Source organism: Pristiophorus japonicus, chromosome 14 (assembly GCF_044704955.1).
Source record: "Pristiophorus japonicus isolate sPriJap1 chromosome 14, sPriJap1.hap1, whole genome shotgun sequence".
Lineage (NCBI taxonomy): Eukaryota > Metazoa > Chordata > Chondrichthyes > Pristiophoridae > Pristiophorus > Pristiophorus japonicus.
In genome coordinates this window covers 115,809,208-115,835,133 of record NC_091990.1, presented here as the reverse complement: position 1 = coordinate 115,835,133, position 25,926 = coordinate 115,809,208, and the positions used below count along the sequence as shown (strand labels likewise).

General features: G+C 48.5%; 1 protein-coding gene across 7 annotated transcripts in view; it reads left to right on the top strand.

The window, feature by feature from the left end:
- LOC139280046 (doublecortin domain-containing protein 1-like) overlaps nucleotides 1-25,926 on the top strand; it is a 761,217-nt gene that overhangs the window by 509,204 nt on the left and 226,087 nt on the right. For all 7 annotated transcript variants that reach the window (XM_070899504.1, XM_070899503.1, XM_070899506.1 and 4 more), the window contains one exon: nucleotides 17,437-17,618. In XM_070899504.1, the coding sequence (XP_070755605.1) occupies nucleotides 17,437-17,618 (182 nt within the window). The remainder of the gene's footprint in view (nucleotides 1-17,436; nucleotides 17,619-25,926) is intronic.

Below are 25,926 nucleotides of genomic sequence, written 5' to 3'. Positions count from 1 at the left end.
CAGTACCGTACATGATGCGAGAGAGGGTGGAAATCAAGCTGGACCGGTTGCAACGAGAGGGCATCATTTCGCCAATCGAATTCAACGAGTGGGCCAGTCCTCAAGGGAGACGGCACCGTCAGAATCTGTGGTGATTACAAAGTAACTATCAATCGTTTTTCCCTGTAGGATCAATACCCACTACCAAAAGTTGACGATCTTTTTGCGACGCTGGCGGGAGGAAAGACATTCATGAAGCTGGACTTGACCTCGGCCTACATGACATAGGAGTTGGAGGAATCATCGAAGGACCTCACCTGCATCAACACGCACAAAGGTCTCTTCATTTACAACAGATGCCCGTTTGGGATTCAGTCAGCCGCGGCGATATTCCAGAGAAACATGGAAAGCTTATTGAAGTCGGTCCCACGCAGGGTGGTCTTCCAGTACGACATCTTGGTTACAGGTCGGGACGCAGTCGAGCATCTGCAGAACCTGGAGGAGGTTCTTAGTCGACTCAACTGCGTGGGGCTCAGGTTAAAACGCTCAAAGTGCGTTTTCCTGGTGCCTGAAGTTGAGTTCCTGGGGAGAAGAATCGCGGCGGACGGCATCAGGCCCACCGATTCGAAGATGGAGTCAATCGAGAACATACCGAGGCCACAGAACATGATGGAGCTGCTGTCATTTCTAGGACTCCTGAACTACTTTGGTAACTTCTTACCGGGTTTCAGAACACTGTTAGAACCACTGCACGCCTTACTGTGTAAAGGGGGCGAATGGGTATGGGGCAAAAGCCAAGAAAATGCCTTTGCAAAAGCTAGAAAATTGTTATGCTCAAACAAATTGCCTGTGTTGTATGATCCATGTAAGCGTTTGGTACTAGCATGTGATGCGTCGTCGTATGCGGTCGGGTGTGTATTGCAACAAGCTAATGAATCTGGGAAATTGTAAATGGTTGCTTATGCATCCAGAAGTCTGTCTAAGGCTGAGAGAGCCTACAGCATGATTGAAAAAGAAGCGTTAGCGTGTGTTTATGGGGTAAAGAAAATGCATCAATACCTGTTTGGGCTCAAATTTGAATTGGAAATTGACCATAAGCCACTGATAGCCCTTTTTTCCGAAAGTAAGGGGATAAATACGAATGCATCGGCCCGCATCCAGAGATGTCTGCATATAACTACGCCATCCGCCACAGGCCAGGCACAGAAAACTGTGCCGATGCTCTCAGTAGGCTGCCATTGCTCACTACGGGGGTGGCAATGGCACAGCCCGCAGATTTAGTCATGGTAATGGAAGCATTCGAGAGTGAACAATCACCCGTCACAGCCCGACAGACGAGAACCTGGATGAGCCAGGACCCCTTCCTGTCCCTCGTAAAAAATTGAGTGCTTCCCAGGAGCTAGTCCAGTGTCCCAATGGAAATGCAGGAAGAGATAAAGCTGCACCAATGGTGCAAAGATGAAATGTCAATACAGGCAGACTGCCTTCTGTGGGGTAATCGGGCAGTGGTCCCCAAAAATGGCAGGGACACTTTCATCAGTGATCTCCACATACTCACCCAGGCATTATTGTAATGATGAAAGCGATAGCTATATCCCACTTGTGGTGGCCCGGTATCGATGCGGACTTAGAGTCCTGCGTGCACAAATGTAACACATGCTCGCAGTTAAGCAATGCACTAAGTTTATGGTCTTGGCCCTCCAAACCGTGGTCCAGGGTCCATGTCGACTATGCAGGCCCATTTTTGGGTAAAATGTTCCTAGTGGTTGTAGATGCGTACTCCAAATGGGTTGAATGTGAGATAATGTCGGCAAGCACGTCCGCTGCCACCACTGAAAGCCTGTGGGTCATGTTTGCCACGCACGGCCTGCCTGATGTCCTTGTGAGCGACAATGGGCCATGTTTTACCAGTGCCGAGTTCAAAGAGTTCATGACCCGTAATGGGATCAAACATGTTACATCTGCCCCATTCAAACCAGCATCCAATTGTCAGGCAGAGAGAACGGTGCAAACTATCAAGCAGAGCTTGAAAAGGGTAACTGAAGGCTCACTGCAGACTCGCCTATCCCGAGTCCTGCTTCGCTACCGCACGAGAACTCACTCGCTCACTGGGATTCCACCTGCTAAACTGCTCATGAAAAGGGCACTTAAGACAAGGTTCTCGTTAGTTCACCCTGATCTACATGAATAGGTAGAGAGCAGGCAACTTCAACAAAGTACATATCATGATAGCGCAAATGTGTCATGCGAAATTGAAATCAATGATCCTGTATTTGTGTTGAACTATGGACAAGGTCCCAAGTGGCTTCCTGGCACTGTTGTGGCCAAAGAGGGGAGTAGGGTGTTTCGGGTCAAACTTTCAAATGGACTCATTCACCGGAAACACTTGGACCAAATCAAACTCAGATTCATGGACTATCCAGAGCAACCCACATTGGACCCTACCTGCTTTGACCCCCCAACATACACACTAGTGGCAACCGACAACGTGGTTGACCATGAAGCAGAACCTATCACCCGCAGCAGCCCAGCAGGACTCACCACACCAGGCAGCCCAGCAAGGCCAGCTGCATAGCAGCCCAGCGAGGGCCCAACATACAATTCACCAAAACCAGCCTTTGCACTGAGATGATCAATCAGAGAAAAAAAGGCCCCAGGTCGACTCACCTTGTAAATAGTTGCACTATTGACTTTGGGGGGGGAGTGTTGTTATATATGTAAACCTGTATATACCTTGTGTAGCCATCAGAGGGCCCATCCCCTGGAATCCCAAGGGACCCCACAATTCCTTGGGAGCACTGGTACTTAAGGAGGCCTCACAGGCTGGAGAGGCACTCTGGAGACCTGCAATAAAAGACTAAAGTCACACTTTACTTTGAGCTCACAGTATCTAGTTAGACTCTTTGTTCATACATAACACCCTCATCATCTACGGGACCGTCCGGGCTTTGTGATGGACGGGTCTTCCATCCGAGTCCAGGTGGATCTGCACCTTGGCTCCCGTGAAGTTGCTGATGCCCGGGTCAAACAGTGAGGGAAGTTTGCTCAGCACTTGAGCACACGAAAGCGTCATCCACCGATGACAAAGCTTTAATATTGTTCCAGTTCCACTTTATTTTTTCACGCCGACTCCTGCCGAAAAGCATTGGACCATTGCCTGGAGCGATCCACAGCGATAGATCATGAAACGCCCCATCGTACGACACCTTGACTGCTGCACTGCCAATCACTGGTATGAGCTCTTTGGTGTAGGTACGCAATTTTGCATTTACTGGACTCATCTTGGGTTTCACAGCCTTGGTGTCCCACAGCATTTCGATAGTCCTCTGGCTCATAATTGACTGACTCGCACCCGTGTTTAATTCCAAAGATACCGGCACGCCGTTCAATTTTACTTCAATCATTATCGGTTGGCTCTTTGTCAGGAACGAATGTATACTATACACTTCCTCCTCGGGTATCTCAGGTTGCATTGCTGGATCCGCTCCGGATCGGTCATCATCATCCACGTGGTGTGTCGCAGCACGCTTACTGAGCTGCGGACACATCCGCTGAAGGTGCCCCATTTTTGCACAGCCTCTACAAATATACTGTCTGAAATGGCACTGATGAGGCCGATGATTGCCCCCACAATGCCAACAGGGTGAAATCGGATTCGTGCCCAATGACGGACTTCGAGCAGCTACAGGTTTGGCAGAGCTGCCAGGTGCAGCTCTGCCAACCAACGACACAATCTGGTGCACTTGCCGTGGAGTTCCAACTCTGCGAGGATATCTGCTTTGTATTATCGACCGTGGTCAGGCAAGCCTGGGCGATCGTGATGGCCCTGCTCAGATCCACGGTCTCCGCAGCCAGCAGCTTCCGCAGGATCACCTCGTGGTTTATGCCTGTTACAAAGACGTCGCGCAGCATGTCTTCCAACGCGGTTCCAAACTTACACGGCCCAGCGAGACGTCTCAGGTCGGCAACAAATTCTGCCACGTTCTGGCCCTCAGAATGAACATGCTTGTAAAAGCGCTATCTCGAGATAATGATGCCTTCTTTAGTTTTGAGATGGTCCCGAATCAGAGCACACAATTCCTCATAGGTCTTTTCCGTTGGACGTACAGATGAGAGCAGATTCTTTGAGGCCACAGATTTTTGGACCACGAACCGTGAGGAAAACCGCCCTGCGCCTAACTGCGTCAGTGTCTTCATCCATCTTGTTGGCCATGAAGTACTGGTCGATGCGATCTGTAAAATCCTCCCAGTCTTCTCCCTCCACGAATCGCTCCAGGATTCCAACGGCGCTCATTTTTTTTTGTGCAGGTGAGAGCAGATTCACCTGTATTGTGCCTCATCGCCAAATGTTGCGTATGCAATAACTCAATAGGCTTAGTACCATGAACTCAATCAGATGTGACCTGACTCTACTTTATTAGCTCTCAAAGTTAGGATTAAACATGGACGCTTTCTTTATATACAAGGGCTGCACGTGTGTGTCTGTGGCCCAATGACCTCCAACGGTCGCTCCCCCTGGTGGCAGGTAAACCCAGGCATACGTACATTACACTATTCATCTGGATCGTTCCAGGCCACAACTGGGGATGTGTGCGCCATTTCTCAACATGCAACACATATCTACATTCGGCAGGTGACTGCCGCACTATATGCACAGAGGAAAGTTAGATAAAGTTCCCCATGAACACCCAGGCAATGCGTGAAAGGACTGTGGGCTTCTCCAGGATTGCTGGCCTCCCAAAGGTACAGTGCTGCATTGATTGTACCCATATCGTCTTGCGAGCACCTTTGGAAGATTTCATGATGTACAGGAACAGAAAAGGCTTCCACTCCGTTAATGTGCAGCTCGTGTGTGATGACATGCATCGCATCATGTAAGCTGATGCAAGATACTCTGGGGATGTCATGTATTCAACCAGCATTGTAACCCATGTATAAACTGACCTATGTTGTACACCGTGAGAACACTGACCACTAGGTGGGAGACACTCCTAACCTGGACCTTCAGGTATAAAAGGGGAAGCTCCACCCACCTTCATCACTTGAGTGCTAAGGAATAAAGGACAGGTCACAGACTGACCTTCTCTCAAGCATGGACCTCGTGTGCATTTATACTGTGTAGTAAGGACGTATCAATGGCGACAAGAAACTGGGATTTAAACCACGCGAGCATGGCCACTAGCAGAACAGATGAGAGGTACTGTGTTAAGGAATGGTTGGGACAGAGATTCAACATTGTTAAAGCAGATCATTCCAGTGCTAGGCAGCGCCACGGTAGTCGTGACCCACAAAGATTCGGAGAATAGGTTGCCACTCTGGATTGTCCCAGGGGACGGTCCCGCACTGCTGGGGAGGAGTTGGCTGGCTGTCATGAACTGGAAATGGGGCGATGTCAATGCAATTTCCTCTGTGGAGCGAGTATCATGTTCACAGATCCTGGACAAATTTGACTCATTATTTCAACCCGGCATTGGCACTTTCATGGGGGCCAAGGTAGTGATTCACATAAACCCGGATGCCAGACCAGTACACCACAAGGCCAGAGCGGTGCCGTACGTGATGCGGGTAAAGATAGAAGGCGAATTGGACCGCCTGTTGAGGGAAGGCATCATCTCGCCAGTCGAATTCAGTGACTGGGTGAGCCCGATTGTGCCGGTGCTCAAGGCGGATGGGTCGGTCAGGATATGTGGCGATTACAAGGCTACCATCAATCGGGTGTCACTCCAAGACCAGTACCCGCTACCGAGAGCGGAGGACCTCTTTGCGACGCTATCCGGTGGCAAACTTTTTTCAAAATTGGACCTGACCTCAGCTTACATGACCCAGGAGCTGGCGAGTGAGTCGAAGAAGCTGACCACCATCACGACACACAAGGGGTTGTTTGAGTACAACAGATGTCCGTTCGGGATTCGCTCGGCCGCCGCGATCTTCCAACGAAATATGGAAAGCCTCTTCAAGTCGATTCCAGGGACGGTGATTTTTCAGGACGACATCCTCATTACGGGTTACGATACTGAAGAACACCTCCACAACCTGGAGGAGGTGCTATGCAGACTGGACCGGGTAGGTCTGCGACTGGAAAAGGCGAAGTGCATCTTCCTAGCTCCAGAGGTAGAATTCCTGGGGATGAGGGTAGCAGCAGACGGGATCAGCCCTACTGCATCCAAGACGGAAGCGATCCAGAGAGCATCCAGACCCCGTAACGCGACGGAGCTGCGTTCGTTCCTGGGGCTCCTGAACTATTTTGGTAACTTTCTTCCCAAATTGAGCACGCTGCTAGAACCGCTACCCGTGCTCCTACGCAAAGGTTGCGAATGGATCTGGGGGGACAGCCAGGAAAGGGCTTTTAATAGAGCACGCAATTTGTTATGTTCCAACAATCTGTTAACGCTATATGACCCATGTAAGAAACTTGTGTTAACGTGCGATGCGTTGTCCTATGCTGTCGGGTGTGTGTTGCAGCATGTCAATGCCAAGGGTCAGTTACAGCCGGTAGCTTATGCCTCCAGGAGTCTGTCCCAGGCAGAAAGGGGCTACGGGATGGTAGAAAAGGAGGCGCTCGCATGTGTATATGCGGTAAAGAAAATGCACCTGTACCTGTTTGGCAGGAAATTTGAGCTGGAGACAGATCACAAACCCCTAACGTCCCTTTTGGCCGACAACAAGGCCATAAATGCAAACGCATCGGCCCGCATACAGAGGTGGGCACTCACGTTAGCTGCCTATGACTACACAATTCGTCACAGACCGGGCACCGTAAACAGCGCCGATGCACTCAGCTGGCTCCCACTAGCCACCACTGAGGGGGCTACCGAGCATGGTGCTGAGATGGTCATGGCTGTTGAAGCTTTCGGAAGCGAAGGCTCATCCGTGACAGCCCATCAGATTAAAGTCTGGACAAATAGAGACCCGCTATTGTCTCTAGTCAAGAAATGTGTACTGAATGGGGACTGGGCAGCCACGTACAGGGCATGCCCTGAGAAATTTAAACCATTTCACAGGCGCAAGGATGAACTCTCGATTCAGGCCGATTGCCTACTGTGGGGAAACTGTGTAATCATGCCCCGGATCGGCAGAGAGGTGTTCATCAGAGAACTCCACAATGGGCACCCGGGCATTGTCACGATGAAGGCAATTGCCAGGTCACACGTTTGGTGGCCAGGGATAGACGCAGATCTGGAACTTTGTGTTCGCAGGTGCAACACGTGTGCCCAGCTGGGCCATGCGCCCAGGGAAGCCCCCCTTAGCCCCTAGCCATGGCCCGCCAAGCCTTGGTCACGCATCCATGTGGACTACGCAGGTCCTTTCATGGGGAAAATGTTTTTGGTTGTAGTAGACGCCTACTCCAAATGGATCGAGTGTGACATTTTAAATTCAAGCACATCCTCTGCCACGGTAGAAAGTCTACGGGCAATGTTCGCTGCCCACGGTCTACCGGACATCTTGGTCAGCGACAATGGCCCATGCTTCACAAGCACTGAATTCCAGGACTTCATGGCAGGCAATGGAATTAACCATGTTAGAACGGCACCATTCAAACGGCCTGGCAGAACGAGCAGTGCAGATAATCATACAGGGGATGCTCAGATTCCAAGGGGGTTCCCTACAAACCCGCTTATCACGCCTCCTGTTGGCCTATAGATCCAGACCACACTCGCTCACAGGGGTTCCACCCGCAGAGCTACTAATGAAAAGGACGCTCAAAACCCGATTATCCCTTATACACCCCACCATGAAATAAATTGTTGAGAGCAGGCGCCAGTCACAATATCACTACCATGACAGGAATGCAAGGGCGCGATGTATTGATGTAAATGATCCTGTTTTTGTCCTCAACTACGCTGCAGGGCCCAAATGGCTCACAGGCACTGTGGTTGCCAAAGAGGGAAATAGGATTCTGGTAGTTAAACTTACCAATGGACAAATCTGCCGCAAACATGTGGATCAAACAAAAAGGAGGTTCAGCAACCCCATAGAAGAAGCAGAGGAAGAACACGATATAGAGTTCACTCCACCACAAGTGACCGAACACCGGAACCAAAGGAAGGAGAGCCCAATCAGTGTGGGCAGTCCGGACAGGCCTGAGGCACTGCAAACAGCAGACACTCAGGCCAGCGCCCAACAACCGGAGCCCCAACTCAGGCGCTCTGCAAGGGAGCGTAAACCACCAGACAGACTCAACCTGTGATCCCAATAAGACTTTGGGGGGGGAGGTGATGTCATGTATTCAACCAGCATTGTAACCCATGTATAAACTGACCTAAGTTGTACACCGTGAGAACACTGACCACTAGGTGGGAGACACTCCTAACCTGGACCTTCAGGTATCAAAGGGGAAGCTCCACCCACCTTCATCATTTGAGTGCTAAGGAATAAAGGACAGGTCACAGACTGACCTCTCAAGCATGGGCCTCGTGTGCATTTATACTGTGTAGTAAGGACCTATCAGGGAGCACCCATGCTGCGTTCATCCTACACGAGAGTGCTATATCTGCCATGTTTCAGCAACATCTAGAAGGGCAGAGCTGGCTACTGGGAGACAAAGGGTATGGCCTCGCCACCTGGCTCATCACGCCCCTACGCCTAACCAGACGGAAGCTGACTGGGAATACATTTCGCACATTGTGATGTGCAGCATAATAGAGAGGATCATTGGCATCTTGAAACAGCATTTCCGATGCCTGGACCATTCCAGAGGCTACTTGCAAAACACCCCTGAGATTGTTGGTCAGTTCACTGTTGTGCGCTGCATGCTGCATAACTTAGCCATCATGAGGCAGCAGCAGCTGATAGTAGAAGATCCACCTGAGGTGAGAGTGGCTGATGATGAGGAGGAAGATGCAGATGATGAGAAGGAGGAGGAGGATGAGGATAAGGATGCCATGCAGCGACTTGAACCCGGAGCATGACAGCGGAGGATGGTGGGCCATCGTGCCCCTTTAACGGTTGCTCGCGTCTTGCGTCAGCAGCTCAACCGTGAACCCTTTGCTGCCTGAAGGCTCAGCGGCAACTATTCCAAATGAACCATGTTTACTGTTTGGACCTGTTCCGTAATGTGTTGTGTTAATGGAACAAATAATGGAAATGATTCAGTTATAAATTAAAATATATTTTATTCAAAAGTTTAGCAAACACTTGTTTGTAATTAACTTTAATAAAAATATTATTGTATCAAATTTTAAACTTTTCAGTTAAGATCACTTCTAAACTCTAAGATCACTTAAAAACTTTAAGATCACTTATCAACTTTTAAACTTGTAAATTTACATAACTTATAAAAAACTTTTAATTTGAGAACAGTTACAACAGTAACAACAATAATAACAACAACCGCAGCAAAGAAAGGCTGCACCCATCGCTCCTCCACTTTATTCCAAGACTGCCCGCAGCACTTGGTCTTGTTGACTCCACCCCTGCCCGCAGGCGGTGGCGCACCATTTCTCAGGTTGGTACCAAACTTATTCTTTCGAATGTCTCGGGTAATGCACACTTCTTGATGGGGGGACGGGGGGCAGGCAGTAATGTGAAAGGCCCTGCTTGGGCCTCTTCAGAGGTTGGTCTGAGGATTGGAGTGTAAGTGGCAGTTGATTCTGTCAATGGGCGCGTGGTCTGGGCATGTTCCCTTATTGCAACAGCTAACTCCGACATTCCCTGCCTCATGTGCCCTGACAGTGTCTCAGCTACCTCCATCTTCCCTCCCTCATGTTCGCCGACAGTGTCACAGCTACCTGCAACATTCCCTCCCTCATGTTCACCGACAATGTTTAAACTACCTGCAACATTCCCTCCCTCATGTTCACCGACAATGTTTAAACTACCTGCAACATTCCCTCCCTCATGTGCACCGAAATTGTATCGCTACCTGAGACATTCCCTCCCTCTTGTTCCCGGACAGTGTTTCCATTTCTCGTGAGAGTGTTGTTAATTCTCACGACAGTCCCGATACCTCATCACCCACCCCATTGATGGTGTCCAGGAGTAATTGCGTAATGTCAGTGCTCTCCATACTCATTGCCATTATCTGAACCACATCTGTTAGATCCTGCACCTCAGGAGTTTGCTGTCGTTCTCTCCTTCCCCTCCTTACCCTGGATGTGGCTTGCTGCATCCCACTGGGACCCACAGCCTTGGATGGTGGAGCCCTGGATCTGTCTTTCTGCAACCCACTAGGACCCGCGGCCTCGGACGGTGGTGCCCTGGGTGTGCCTTGTTGCATCCCACTGGGACCCGCAGCCTCGGATGGTGGGGCTCTGGGTGTGCCTCGTTGCACCCCACTGGAATCCCCAGCCTTGGACTGTGGGAAACCATGGAATGTCCCAGCAACACTCGTACCACTCAGGAAAGGGGCTGGCACCTCAATGGGCAGCACCTGCACCTGAGTACAACAGTGGGGGCTTCATGCATCACCTCCACCACCCCCTTCCCTTCACCTCCATGCTCTTGGTCTGGAAGGTGGTTTTGGAAGATGTTCTCCTCTTCAGGCTCATCCGTGTCTGAATCTTCTTCTGCATCGGCTTCAGCTTCGTCAGGGTTGGCCTCAAGTTCTGCAAAATATAACAGAACAGACAAAATATAACAGAACAGGTTAGCAGCAGAGGAGGGGGCAGGGTGGGTGGCATGAGTAGGCACACACAGCGCAGGCAGCAGGCTGATTTGAAGGACCACGATGAATGATAGCACATTGCATCAACCGAAGCATAGCTGACGGAGACATCTCCATGAACCGAAGTATGGCTGGCCCGCGCAGTACTTAACATTTAGCAAAGCCAGACTGTAGAATTTGCAGGACTTACCCTCTCCCTCGAGTGTGGGCCCAGCTAGTGCAGTGGTGGTTGCTTTTCTCCAGGCAGGACCCATCAAAACAGCGACTCTTTCTTCCAAGGGTGTCAGTGGGTGCAGATTTGCCAGGCCGCCTCCTGTTCGAGTTCTCTATCTTTTGTTGTGTGCCACCTTCCTCTGCAAAGACGAAAATACAACTTTTTAGAGAGGGTGTCTTTCTGCTGGGTGCGGCATATACAGATGGTCACATTTACAATTGCAATTCCAGTGAACAAATGAAAATATTACTTACACTAACTACTTGACCAAGGTCCTGCAACTTCTTTTTGCACTGGCCTCCAGACCTCAGAGTGATCACCATTGCACAGTTATCTTCTGCAAGTTGGTTCCAGCATTTCTTCATTTCTTTTGGTGAAACTTTTATGTAACCTCTGCTGGTGTTCAGCTCAGACCATCTGGCCTCAATCACAGTAACCAGTGCCTCCACTTCATCCTGTAAAAAAATTCTTGGTCCTTGAGCCGCGATGCATCTTGTATTGCAGCTCTGATTTTTCCCACTGAGAATTAAAGTTCTTGCACACAACTGACTCTTTAAAAATGGCCGAATGCAGACCGGGAGGTGTACTGGGCATGCGCGCCCATAGCAATCATGTCAAAAACGGCAATATTTTCCCCCGCACATGGGGTCATCGTTTTTTCGGTTCCACCCCCCAAAGCTAAAGGACAGGCTGCACGCCGCCAATTTCAAAAATAGAGTGGGGAAACTTGCTACTTACTTTTTTGGAGTAGTTGTGGCAAAAAAAAACGGGCTTAACTCTGACAATATGCAAAAAAACGGCATTGGGAAAAATTGAACCCAATGAGAGGTGATCTTATCGAAACATAGAAGATAATGAGGGGGACGCTGAGAGGATATTTCCACTCATAGGGGAAACTAAAACTAGGGGACATAGATGAGGAGGAATTTCTTCTCTCAGAGGGTTGGAAATCTCTGGAATTCTCTGCCCCAGAGAGCTGTGGAGGCTGGGTCATTGAATATATTAAAGGCAGAGATAAACAGATTTTTGAGCAATAAGGGAATAAAGGTTTATGGGGAGTGGGCAGGGAAGTGAAGCTGAGTCCATGATCAGATCAGCCACAATCTTATTAAATGGCAGAGCAGGCTCGAGGGGTCAAATGGCCTACTCCTGCTCCTATTTCTTATGTTCTTATGTTCTTATTTCCTTCATCGTGGTTAATCACTGGGAATGTGGAATCAGTGAATTTATATTTTCGTACATGTCTTATATAAGAACTCCAATCCAATCCTTCCTTAAATACGGAGAACAAAACTGTATGCAGTACTCCAGTTGTGGCCTCATCAATACCCTGTACAGTTGTAGCAGGACTTCTCTGCTTTTGTACTCTATCCCGCTTGCAATAAAGGCCAACATCCCATTTGTCTTTCTGATTACTTGCTGTATCTGCATACTAACTTTTTGTGTTTCATGCTCAAGGACCCCTAGGTCCCTCTGTACTGCAGCAATTTGCAATTTTTCTGCATTTAAATTATAATTTGCTTTTCTATTTTTTTTCTAAAGTGGATAACCACACATTTTCCCACATTATGCTCTATCTGCCAAATTTTGTCCACTCTCTTAGTCTGTCTATATTCTTTTGCAGATTTTTTGTGTCCTCCTCACAATTTGCTTTCCCATCCATCTTTGTATCATCAGCAAACTTGGCTATTTCATCCAAGTCATTAATATAAATTGTAAATAGTTGAGGACCCAGCACCAATCCCTGCAGCACACCACTAGTCACTATTTGCCAACTGGAAAATGACCCATTTATCCCGACTCTCTGTTTTCTGTTAGTTAGCCAATCCTCTATCCATGCTAATATATTACCCCCAACCCCATGAACTTTTATCTTGTGCAGTAACCTTTTATGTGGGACCTTGTCAAACGCCTTCTGCAAGTCCAAATACACCACATCCACTGGTTCGCCTTTATCCACCCTGTTCGTTACATCCTCAAAGAATTCCAGCAAATTTTTCAAACGTGACATACTGACTCTGCCTGACTGAATTATGTTTTTCCAAATGTCCTGCTACTGCTTCTTTAATAATGAACACCAACATTTTCCCAACCACAGATGTTAGGTTAACTGGCCGATAGTTTCCTGATTTTTGTCTGCCTCCTTTTTTAAATAGGGGCATTACATTTGCAGTTTTCCAATCTGCTGGGACCTCCCCAAAATCCAGGGAATTTTGATAAATTACAACCAATGCATCCACTATCCCTGCCGCTACATCTCTTAAGACCCTAAGATGGAAGTCATCAGGTCCAGGGGATTTAGCTGCCTTTAGTCTCATTATCCTACTGAGTACCACCTCCTTAGTGGTTGTGATTGTGTTAAGTTCCTCCCCCCATAGCCCTTTGACTATCCACTGTTAGGATATTGCTTGTGTCCTCTACCGTAAATATTTGTTCAGAGATTCTGTCATCTCCATGTTCTCCATTACTAATTCCCTGGTCTCGTCCTCTAAGGGACTAAAATTTACTTTAGCCACTCTTTTCCTTTTTATATACCAATAGAAATGCTTGCTATCTGTTTTTATATTTCGTGCTAGTTTACTTTCATAGTCTATCTTTTCTTTCTTAATCATTTTTTTAAGTCATTCTTTGCTGGCTTTTAAAAGCTTCTCAATCTTCTGTCCTTCCACTAGTTTGGGCCACTTTGTATGCCCTTGTTTTTAATTGGATACCCATTTGTATCTATTTGTGCAGTCAACTCATCTATTTTGTTACAAATGCTACGTGCATTTAGACAAAGAGCCTTTAAATGTGTTTTTTTTACCCTTTTTTCATGCTTGTTTCCTCTCTCCTTCAAACTCACTTTCTTTATTTTTGCTTTCTAAGTCCAACTTTATTCTCCTCCCTACTGAATCTATTCTCCGGTTCCCATCCCCCTGCCAAGCTAGTTTAAACCCTCCCCCAACAGCACTAGCAAACCCCTCCGCGAGGATATTGGTCCCGGCTCTGTTGAGGTGCAACCTGTCCAGCTTGTATAGGTCCTACCTCCCCCAGAAGCGGTCCCAATGCCTTAGGAAACTAAAGCCCTCCCGCCTGCACCATCTCTCCAGCCACGCTTTCATTTTCTCTATCCTCCTGTTTTTGTACTCACTAACTTGTTGCACCGAGAATAATCCGGAGATTACTACCTTTGAGGTCCTGCTTTTTAATTTCTCTCCTAGCTCCCTAAACTCTGCCTGCAGGATCTCATTCCTCTTTCTACCCATATCATTGGTCCCGATATGGACCACGACCTCTGGCTGTTCACCCTCTCCCCCCCCAGAATGCCCTGCAGCCGCTTGGTGACATCCTTGACCCTGGCACCAGGGAGGCAACATACCATCCTGGAGGCACGACTGCGGCCGCAGAACCGCCTGTCTGCTCCCTGACTATTGAATCCCCTACCACTATAGCTCTTCCATTCTTTTTCCTTTCCCCCTGTGCAGCTGAGCCACCCGTGGAACCATGGATTTGACTCCCCAGAGCCACCATCACCCTCACCGATACTCAGAACAGAGTACCGGTTGGAGAGCGAGATGGACTCAGGGGACTTCTGCACTACCTCCTTAGTCCTCCTCTTCTGTCCGGCGGTCACCCACTCCCTCTCTGCCTGCACACTCTTAAGCTGCAGGGTGACCAAGGCTTTTGACAAGGTTCCACACAAGAGATTGGTGTTCAAAATCAAAGCACATGATATTGGGTGTAATGTACTGACGTGGATAGAGAACTGGTTGGCAGACAGGAAGCAGAGAGTCGGGATAAACGGGTCCTTTTCAGAATGGCAGGCAGTGACTAATGGGGTGCCGCAGGGCTCAATGCTGGGATCCAGCTGTTTACAATATGCATTAATGATTTGGATGAAGGAATTGAGTGTAATATCAACAAGCTTGCAGATGACACTAAACTGGATGGCGGTGTGAGTTGTGAGGAGGACACTAAGTGGCTGCAGAGTGATTTGGACAAGTTAGATGAGTAGGCAAATGCATGGCAGATGCAGTATAATGTGGATAAATGTGAGGTTATCCACTTTGGGGGCAAAAACACAAAGGCAGAATATTATCTGAATGGCGGCAGACTAGGAAAAGGGGAGGTGCAACAAGACCTGGGTGTCATGGTACATTAATCATTGAAAGTTGTCATGCAGGTACAGCAGGGTGGTGAAGGAGGAAAATGATATGTTGGCCTTCATAGCTAGGAGATTTGAGTTTAGGAGCAGGGAGGTCTTACTGTAGTTGTACAGGGCCTTGGTGAGGCCTCACCTGGAATATTGTGTTCAGTTTTGGTCTCCTAATCTGAGGAAGGACATTCTTGCTATTGAGGGAGTGCAGCGAAGGTTCACCAGACTAATTCCCGGGATGGCTGGACTGACCTATGAGGAGAGACTGGATCAACTGGGCCTTTATTCACTGGAGTTTAGAAGGATGAGAGGGGATCTCATAGATACATATAAAATTTTGAGGGGACTGGACAGGTTAGATGCAGGAAGAATGTTCCCAATGTTGGGGAAGTCCAGAACCAGGGGTCATAGTCTAAGGATTAGGGGTAAGCCATTTAGGACTGAGATGAGGAGAAACTTCTTCACCCAGAGAGTGGTGAACCTGTGGAATTCTCTACCACAGAAAGTTGTTGAGGCCAATTCACTGAATATATTCAAAAAGGAGTTAGATGAAGTCCTTACTACTAGGGGGATCAAGGGGTATGGCGAGAAAGCAGGAATGGGGTACTGAAGTTGCATGTTCAGCCATGAACTCATTGAATGGTGGTGCAGGCAAGAAGGGCTGAATGGCCTACTCCTGCACCTATTTTCTATGTTTCTATATGGCCCTTACGGCTAAAGGGATCAAGGGGTATGGAAAGAAAGCATGAAAGGGGTACTGAGGTGGATAATCAGCCATGATCTTATTGAATGGTGGTGCAGGCTCGAAGGGCTGAATGGCCTACTCCTGCACCTATTTTCTATGTTTCTATGTTTCTATGACCACCTCTAGAAACGTGCTATCCATGTCGCTCTCAGTCTCGCGGATGCACCTCAGTGACTCCAGCCGCCGCTCAAGCTCCGAAACGCGGAGCTCGAGTTGGTGCAGCTGGAGACACCTCCGGCACACGTGGTCGTCCTGACTGCGCGAAGCATCCAGGATTTCCCACATGCCACACGATGTGTAATCCATGGGACTGAGCTGCCTTGCCATCCCTCCAGTTACACTCGGAACTATCAAGTAGAACTAAACTCTAAACCGTAGCAAAACACATCCAGACACTACTCAGCAAACAGCTGATTTAATTAATTAGTTTTCCATAGATAATAAAGATCACTTATCTATTTAATTGCAATTCCTAATTTACACCAATGCTCAAGGTTTTTTTAAAGAAAAGAAAAATACTCACCAATTCACTAGCCAATCACTTACCTGCTTGGCTGTTTCGTCATACTTCGATTTAGATTCTTTTTACTTTTTGTCCTTTACTATTGTCACTGCTGCAGCTTGCTCCTCCCACTGCCGTCCTTTGTAGTCCCGTGCCCGCTCAGGTCACGCGATGCTAGCCGCTCGTCCTGAACTTTGTGCTGCTGTATGCTGTTTAGTCGGCAAGGGTTTTATTACACAACGAGCCATTTTAATATGTAACTGCGAACATTGATCTTTTTATTGCACAAATTGAAACGATAAACCTTTCCATATAGCCATTTAACTGGCTGAAAAACCTAATGTGGAATGTTAATTAATGAACAATTTTGATCTTCCTGTCTCTCTGTGATGTTGTGCTAATGAAAAACATCACTACCATGCTGCAGACTCAGCCTAGCTATGAGCAATGCCACAGGAAATTCGCTCGTGTTTTCAAAAAGAACATTGCAGTACATTTGCCCTGAAATCCCGGTTTCTTCTTCCCGCGGGCGTTCGACTCAATTCTAGAGAAAAGATGCGCACTTACCTTTTGCTGCTGCGACCACCAGAGATTCCGGTCCTGAGGCCTCCTCTCCCTGCGCATCGGAGCACGTGCACGTCTGTTCGGACGTAGAGCTGGACTGGAATCACGTGGCACTGGGCAGGTAAAGTATTTTCTCATTCATAATAATGGGAACTCTGTAAGTTAGAGTTTTCATTATTATGATTGAGAAACACCACCCCTCCCCAACCCCAAAACACCAATAAAAAATAAAAATATCATCAAATATTTAACATTAATTTAAATTCAAGTTAATAAATGTCTTAGAAAAAAAATATATTTTTATGATTTTTAAAAAAGTTTTAAAATTATGGTTTAAAATAAACTTACCTTAGTGGGCAGAGTTTTTAACATAAAAATGTGTTTTTAAAATTTTATTTTTATATGCCTTTGTATGTAACTTATGGCTGGTAAAAGTAGGCTATGCGCTACTTATGGCTGGTAAAAGTAGGCTATGCGCTGCTTTTACCAGGCGCAAGAGTTTTATGGACATTCGCTGGGCAAGAGATGCTGCCGAGATGCCTGCGATCTGTCAAGCTAAAACTTGACAGATCGGAAAATCGGCTTTTGCGATGCCTTCCTGGGTCTGTACACATTCTGTACGGACCCGGGGAGGCCAGGATTTCAGGGCCATTGTGTGTAAAAAAAAAAATAATATTTTTACCTTTAAAACTAGGAATATGATTGGCCGATTGAAGGGTCCCTTCTCCCCAATGCTCCGCCACTGATAAAGCCAGCTCAGAAAGGTCGAGATGCGTACATGCCTGTGAGAATAAAGATTATGAAGAACGGGGAGCAAGACAAGTCCAGGATATTAACGGCTACAGGACCGGATATCACAAACATGCTCAAGAAAACGTAAGACTGCAAAATACCTTTTTCACTTCAGTCACGGTTACTGAATAGCAGTGTGGAGGCAGTTCCACTTGGGCATTTAGCACAGACAGTGTGCATGCTGAAGTTCTTCTGAAGATTGCATCTTTCTACTGATAACGATTGATTCACACTCTTAATAATATTAGGCTTCTGCACTGTAAGAACAAAGACTCCACAGATTGAAAGTGTAATTATTGATAGTGTGTTTTGAAATATGGATTAAAGTTATTTGACATGGAACAGAAAAGCTTCAGGAATCCTTATAGGGATAGAAACAGAGTCACCCATTTATGTCTTTTATAATAAATCATATCATCATCACCATAGGCAGTCCCTCGGGGTCGAGGGTGACTTGCTTCCACACTAAAAATGAGTACTCAGGTGACTGATGAACTCATTTTAAATGATGGAAGATGCCTGTGCGTGAATTATTTTAACGTGGGGTGGCTGTTGCAAGGATTAACCAAGATGACTGGAGACCAGGCTCTGCCGCAAAACCATAAACGATATATATAATGTCACACTAACCAAGATACATGATCTATCATCAACCGGGCTATTGAGGTGTATAAAATTATGAAGGGCCTAGATAGTGTGGATAGGAAGGACCTATTTCCCTTAGCAGAGGAGTCAGTAATCAGGGGGCATAGATTTAAAGTAGTTGGTAGAAGGATTAGAGGGAAGATGAGGACACAGTTCTTCACCCAGAGGGTGGTAGGGGTCTGGAACTCACTGCATGAAAGTGTGGTTGAGGCAGAATCCCTCATCACATTTAAAAGGTACTTGGATGTACACTTAAAGAGAAGTGACCTACAGAGCTACAGACCCATTGCTGAAAGGTGGGATTAAGCTGGGTAGTTCTTTTTCGATCGGCTTGGACACGATAGGCCGAATGGCCTCATTCTGTGTCATAATTTTCTATGATCTATGATTCTATGGGGTCTCAGTTTCATCATTCAGTTTAGAACCTTTAACTTCTCCCCAATCTTGAACTCATTATCATTCAAGCCTGTGAGAAGAGGTTATTGAATGGTCTACAAACCAATAAGATAACTGATTGGGCTCTGAGGATGCCTTTACAATTTATTGTCGTTCCAAAAAAGTCTCCATTTTGCACCAAGGCTAAGGTTTTATTGTAAATTCAGTCAGGAACAGACCTGACTCTGGAGTGAAAAGGAGTAAAACTCTCTGGAGGAGGGAGTCTCAGACTGCTTCAGTTTAGCACTACATGGAATGTAATTCCAATTCTGGGTCAAACATAAATTCATAGAATGATACAACACAGAAGGAGGCTATTTGGCCCATCATGCCTATGCTGGCTCTTTGAAAGAGCTATCTAATTAGACCCACTCCCAGAGCCCTACAAATTTTTCCCCTTCAAGTTCTTATCTATTTTGAAAGTTACTATTGAATCTGCTTCCATCATCATCATCATAGGCAGTCCCTTGAAATCGAGGAAGACTTGCTTCCATTCTAAGAGTTCTCAGGTGTCTGTACAGTCCAATGCTGAAATTCCAGTCTCTGTCACAGATGGGGCAGACAGTGGTTGAAGGAAAGGGTGGGTGAGGAACCTGGTTTGCCGCATGTTCCTTCCGCTGTCTGCGCTTGATTTCTGCATGCTCTCGGCGACGAAACTTAAGGTGCTCAGCGCCCTCCCGGATGTTCTTCCTCCACTTCGGGTGGTCTTTGGCCAAGGTGTCGGTGGGATGTTGCACTTTATCAAGGAAGCTTTGAGGGTGTCCTTGAAACATTTCCTCTGCCCAGCTGGGGCCCGCTTGCTGTGTAGGAGTTCCAAGTAGAGCGCTTGCTTAGGGAATCTCGTGTCGGGCATGTGGACGATGTGGCCCGCCCAATGGTTGAGTGTGGTCTATGCTTCGATGCTGGGGATGTTAGCCTGAGCGAGAACACTGGCGTTGGCGTGTCTATCCTCCCAGTTACCAACCTGCTTCCGCTCCTTCCGCTGTTTGCACTTGGCTTCTGCTTGCTCCCGGCGAAGAGACTCGAGGTGTCCGGTGCCTTCCCGGATGCTTCTCCTCCACTTTGAGTGGTTACTGATGCTCCCACCAGGAAATAATTTAGCCTATCTAGTGTACCAAAACCCTTCACCCTTTTGGGCACACTTTTGCATTCCAGATCACAAAAATTGCTGTGTAACTTTTCTTCCTTATCTCCCCCTGTATCCTTTGGTTACCGACCCTCTCACCAGGAAATAGTTAAACCTATCTACTATATCAAAGTCTTGGAGAGGGTACAGAGGAGATTTACTAGGATGGTACCAGGGACGAGGGACTTCAGTGATGTGGAGAGACTGGAGAAGCTGGGATTGTTCTCCTTAGAGCAGAGAAGGTTAAAGGGAGGAAGGTTAAAACCAGGAAATAGTTTAACCTACCTACTATGTCAAAACCCTTCATAATTTTGAACACCTCTATTGAATCTCCCTTTAACCTTCTCTGCTCTAAGGAGAACAATCCCAGCTTCTCCAGTCTCTCCACATCACTGAAGTCCCTCATCCCTGGTACCATCCTAGTAAATCTTGTCTGTACCCTCTCCAAGACTTTGATATACTTCCTAAAGTGTGGTGCCCAGAGTTGGACACAATACTCCATCTGTGGCCTAACCAGTGATTTATAAAGGTTTAGCATAACTTCCTTGCTTTTTTTACTCTATGCCTCTATTTATAAAGCCAAGGATCCCATAACGATAGATTTTTAATATGAAGGGAATCAAGGGCTATGGGGACAATGCAGGAAAGTGGAATTGAGGTAGAAGGTCAGCCATGATCTTATTGAATGGCGGAGCAGGCTCGAGGGACCAAATGGCCTACTTCTGCTCCTATTTCTTATGTTCTTATGTCAGCTTTTTTTCAGCCTTCTCAACTTGTCCTGGTTACAAAAAGTGTCCAGGAGGCTTGTTGGACCTCTTGGCCAGGTTATAAACCAACCTACAATTAATTCAAATATGTTGGCCACCCACACTGTCTAAACATGTAAAATCCAACTGATGGGAGAGATGTTCCGCCATTGCTTCTCTTTCTTTCTTTCTTTGGCAATCCCTTGGAGTCGAGGATGACTCGCTTCCACACTAAAATGAGTTCTCAGGTGACTGATGAGTCCAATGCGAGACCTACAGTCTCTGTCACAGGTGGGGCAGACGGTGGTTGAAGGAACGGGTAGGTGGGGTGCTTGGGTTGTCATGCGCTCCTTCCGCTATTTGCACTTGGCTTCCGGCGAAGAGACTCGAGGTGTTTGCCGTCTTCCTGGCTGCTTCTCCTCTACTTTGAGCGGTCTTGGGCCAGGGATTCCCAGGTATAAGTGGAGATGTTGCTCTTTTTCAAGAAGGCTTTGAGGGTGTCCTTCAAGCGTTTCCTCTGCCCACCTGGGGCTTGCATGCCGTTTCGGAGCTCAGAGTAGAGCGCTTGTTTTGGGAGTCTCGTATTGGGTATGCGGACGATGTGGCCCGTTCATCGGAGTTGATTGAGCATGGTCAATGCTTCTGTGCTGGAGACATTGGCCTGAGCGAGAACACTGATGGTGCGCCTATCCTGCGAATGGATTTGCAGGATCTTACGGAGGCAGTGTTGGTTGTACATCTCCAGTGCTTTGAGGGGCCTGCTGTACGTAGTCCATGTTTCTGAAGCATTTAGGAAGGTGGGTGTCACTACTGCTCTGCAGACCATGAGCTTGGTACCGGGTTTGAGGTTGTAGTCTTCAAACGCTCTCTTCCTCAAGTGACCGAAGGCTGCACTGATTCACTGGAGGTGGTGTTGGACTTCGTCATCGACGTCTGCCCTTGTTGACAGTAGGCTGCCAATGTATAGAAAATGGCCCACGTTGTCCATGGCCTCGTCGTGGATTTTGATAATCGGGTAGCAGTACCATGTGGCGGGGGTAGGTTGATAGAGGACCTTTGTCTTACGGATGTTTAGTGTAAGGCCCATTCTCTCGTACACATCATTGCACGTAGCCATTGACACACCGAGCTTTCTCTTGGTCTGACACCAGTGTAAATATAGCACGACAGTTGGAGTTCCTCCTAGGGTGTCCAACCTCAGATCTGAAAAAAGACACGCTGCCATAATTTCAAACTTGTCTCGCTTAAGTCAATTAGTATGTTCGTCACTAATTGTGTGCTGTTTCTGGATATTTTTTTTTAGCAGCACACTGTCAGTTTCCTGCACCGATGTCTTAAGCTCTGTGGTGTCTCGCCGGGTGTAAGGAAATGGTGAGACGGGACTTGTAATTGTCAGCTCAAACCTGGCCAGTATCACTGAACACTGTCCCACAGTGATGACTGACACAGTACCAGCCAAACAAAAAAAGGTTCAAATCTCCATTTAGCAGGCTGGCTCTCCAGTGATGGTCCTCGGTCCTTGCCCAGGATGTTTCCCTGCCTTCGAATACAGTCTAGACAGATCCAGCCCTGGGCTTCTGGTTCACCTCCCTTTCTGTGGCAGGTCGCCACTCAGTTCAATTGGCAGATATTCTCACTCTAACGTCAAGCAGCCATGATCTCCACAATGTTCCCTTTTGCTCAGCGCTGCTTCTGAGGGAGTTGGATTAATGCTGTGGTCAGACACCATGGTAACTTTCCAAGTGCCTCACCCAAGTGGCCATTCGTCCTTTGTTACCTTGATTGTGAGCAGTGGTGACTAACGCCCACGGGGCGGGTTGAAACCAAGACCATCCTGCCATCAATTGGCATCTATACATGTGCACTTCCAATACAGCTCACTGGGTGGCAGTCAGGAGTAGGGACCTTGATCACCTTTGCCCCTCCCTAGCCCAGGGAACATAGGGATATGGGAGCAGGAGTAGGCCATTCAGCCCCTCAAGTCATTTCCTCTGTTCAATTAGATCTTGGCTGATCTCTGTCTTAACTCCATTTACCTGCCTTAGTTCTGTAACCCTTCATACCCTTGCCTAACAAAAATCTAACAATCTCAGTTTTGCAATTTTCAGTTACCCCCCAGCCTTAACACATGATTTGCACATGATTTGCACAAGTTTCCACATGATTTGCGCCTGATTTTTAGGAGCAACTGGTGGAGAACGGATTATCTTAGAAATCGCAATTCTCCACATTTTTTTTTCTGCAGTTCTAATCAAGTAGAACAGTTCTACTTTGGAACAGAATTTTTTCTTCAAAAGGGGGCGTGTCCAGCCACTGACGCCTGATTTGAAAGTTTCCACAGTGAAAACGTACTCCAAACTAAAGTAGAATGGAGCAAGTGAAGATTTTTGTAGAACTGAAAAAACCTGTTCTACACATTAAAAAATCAGGCGCAGGTTACAAATTAGGCGTCCAGAACGAGGTGGGGGGGGGAAGGGAAGTAATTAAATTCGATAATAAATCCTTATTTATACTTCTACAAATATTATACAAATAAATCCAACCTGAATAAACATTTATAAGCAAAGAAAAGATTAAATAAACCATCTTCCTACCTGTGTGAAAGTGCTTCAGGCAGGCCTTTCGGGACCGAAGGCTGAACGGGCCGGCCCGAGACTTCGGGCAGGGCCCGTCCCCAGCACCAGATTTACAGGTAGGTGGCGTTGGGTTGGGTTGGGTCGGGGAGGGGAGGTTCGGTTCGGGTCGGGGGGGAGAGAGAGGGAGAGAGAGGGAGGGAGGGAGGGAGGGGCGGAGGGAGAGAGAGAGAGAGAGGGAGGGAGAGAGAGAGAGAGAGAGAGGGGGGGAGAGAGAGAGAGGGAGGGAGAGAGGGAGAGAGAGAGAGAGGGAGGGGGAGAGAGAGAGAGAGGGAGGGAGGGAGAGAGAGGGAGGGAGGGGGAGAGAGAGGGAGGGAGGGGGAGAGAGAGGGAGGGAGGGGGAGAGAGAGAGAGAGAGAGGGAGGGAGGGGGGGGGCGGAGGGAGAGAGAGAGAGGGAGAGAGAGAGAGAGGGAAAGAGAGAGGGAGGGAGGGGCGGAGGGAGAGAGAGAGGGAGGGGCGGAGGGAGAGAGAGAGGGAGAGAGGGAGGGAGGGAGAGAGAGAGGGAGAGAGAGGGGGGGGCGGAGGGAGGGAGGGGGGGCGGAGGGAGAGAGGGAGAGAGAGAGGGAGGGAGAGAGAGAGAGAGGGAGGGGGGAGAGAGAGAGAGAGGGAGAGAGAGAGAAGGTGGGGAGGTCAGGTCGGATCCAGTCCGGGAGCGGGAGTCTGGTCGGGTCCAGTGGAGGGGGGGTCAGGTCGGGTCCAGTCGGGGAGTCGGGGAGCTGAAACAGGAGCGCGGGTCGAGTCGGGTCAGTCGGGGGGGGCGCGGGTGTCGGGTCTGGTCCGGAGGCGGGGGGGGGGGGGGGGGGAGCGGGTGTCGGGTCTGGTCCGGAGGCAGGGGGGGGGAGCAGGTGTCGAGTCTGGTCCGGAGGCAGGGGGGGGCGGGGAGCGGGTGTCGGGTCTGGTCTGGTCCGGAGGCAGGGGGGGGGGGAGCGGGTGTCGGGTCTGGTCCGGAGGCGGGGGGGGGGAGCAGGTGTCGAGTCTGGTCCGGAGGCAGGGGGTGGGGGGAGCGGGTGTCGGGTCTGGTCGGGGGGGTGGGGGGGAGCAGGAGCTGGCCGTGGGAGGAGCCTTATTCACGGAGCCCCAGTGAGGCCATTCAGCCAGGGCTAGGGGCTGCGTGCTTCGGGCCCCTCCCACACAGTTCAGCGCCTGGAGCTACTGCACTTGCGTGCCCACTGTAGCGCGCATGTGCAGAGGTCCCAGCACTGTTTTCAGCGCAGGGACCTGGCTCCGCCCCCCCACAGCTCGTGCTGGCTGCGCCGAGGGCCAGAGGACCTGCAAGTAGGTGGAGAATACCGAGGATTTTTTTAGGCGCACTTTGTGGCGCGAAAAACGGGTGTCCAGGTCGGGACTGCGCTGTTCTAGGCGCGTGTGGAAACTTGGGCCCATAGACATAGAACATAGAAACGTAGACACATAACCGCTTTTTGGGGGAGAGAGTTCCAGATTTCCACTGCTCTTTGTGTGAAGAAGTGCTTCCTGACATCACCCCTAAATGACTTAACTCTAAGTTGATGTCCCTTGTTCTGGACTCCCTCACCAGAGGAAATAGTTTCTATCTATCTATCAGTTCCTTTAATCATCTTAAGCACCTCAACTAGACCACACTTAATCTTCTATACTTGAGAGAATACAAGCATAGTTTATGCATCCTGACTCATAATTTATCCCTTTTGAATCCCAATATCTTTCTGGTGAATTTGCGCTGCACCCCCTCCAAGGCCAATATAATCCTCCCTGAGGTGCGGTGCCTTGAACTGAATGCAGTGCTCAAGATAGGGGATCTGACCAGAGCTTTATACAACTGGAGCATAACTTCCAGGGGTAGTGGTAACAATTGTAGCATCACCTGCTCTCAACCAAGCTGAGGTCAGATAACTCGGCATAAACTAGGGATTGAATCTGGCACCTCCTGGTCCTGTATGGCTCTGTATTACACTGGGAGGTGCTCTTACCCAACTAAATCATTGAGAGAACTAAGCAGCATTAGGGTACCTCAGTGAAGGTTTTGACGATGGCTTGGAGTTTGGCCTCTATGTGTGTGCAGACGCCAGCGTCGTCCGCGTACTGTAGTTCAATAACAGAGGATGGGACGACCTTGGATCTAGCCTGGAGACGGCGAAGGTTGAACAGGTTCCCATTGGTTCTATAGTTTGGTTCCACTCCAGCGGGGAGCTTGTTGAGAATGAGATGGAGCTTTGCAGCAAGGAAGATCGAGAAGAGCATTGGTGCGATGATGCAGCCCTGTTTGACCCCGGTCAGAATGTGGATTGCGTCTGTGGTGGATCCATTGGTCAGGATCACAGCTTGCATGTCATCATGGAGCAGGCGGAGGATGGTGACAAACTTTTGGGGGCAGCAGAAATGGAGGAGGATGCACCATAGTCTCTCATGGTTGACAGTGTCAAAGGCCTTTGTGAGGTCAAAGGGTACAAGGGTTGGTGCTGGTCCCTGCATTTCTCTTGTAGTTTTCGCGCGGTGAAGATCCCTAAGACTCCCAAAGCAAGCACTCTACGCGAAACTCCTACACGGTAAGTGAGCCCCAGGTGGGCTGAGGAAACATTTTAAGGACACCCTCAAAGCTTCCTTGATAAAGTGTAACATCCCCATCAGCACCTGGGAATCCCTGGCCCAAAACCACCCAAAATGGAGGAAGAGCATCCGGGAGGGCGCTGAGCACCTTGAGTCTCGTCGCTGAGAGCATGTAGAAGCCAAGCACAGACAGCGGAAGGAGCGTGTGGCAAACCAGACTCCCCACCCACCCTTTCCTTCAACTACTTTCTGTCCCACCTGTGACAGAGACTGGAATTCC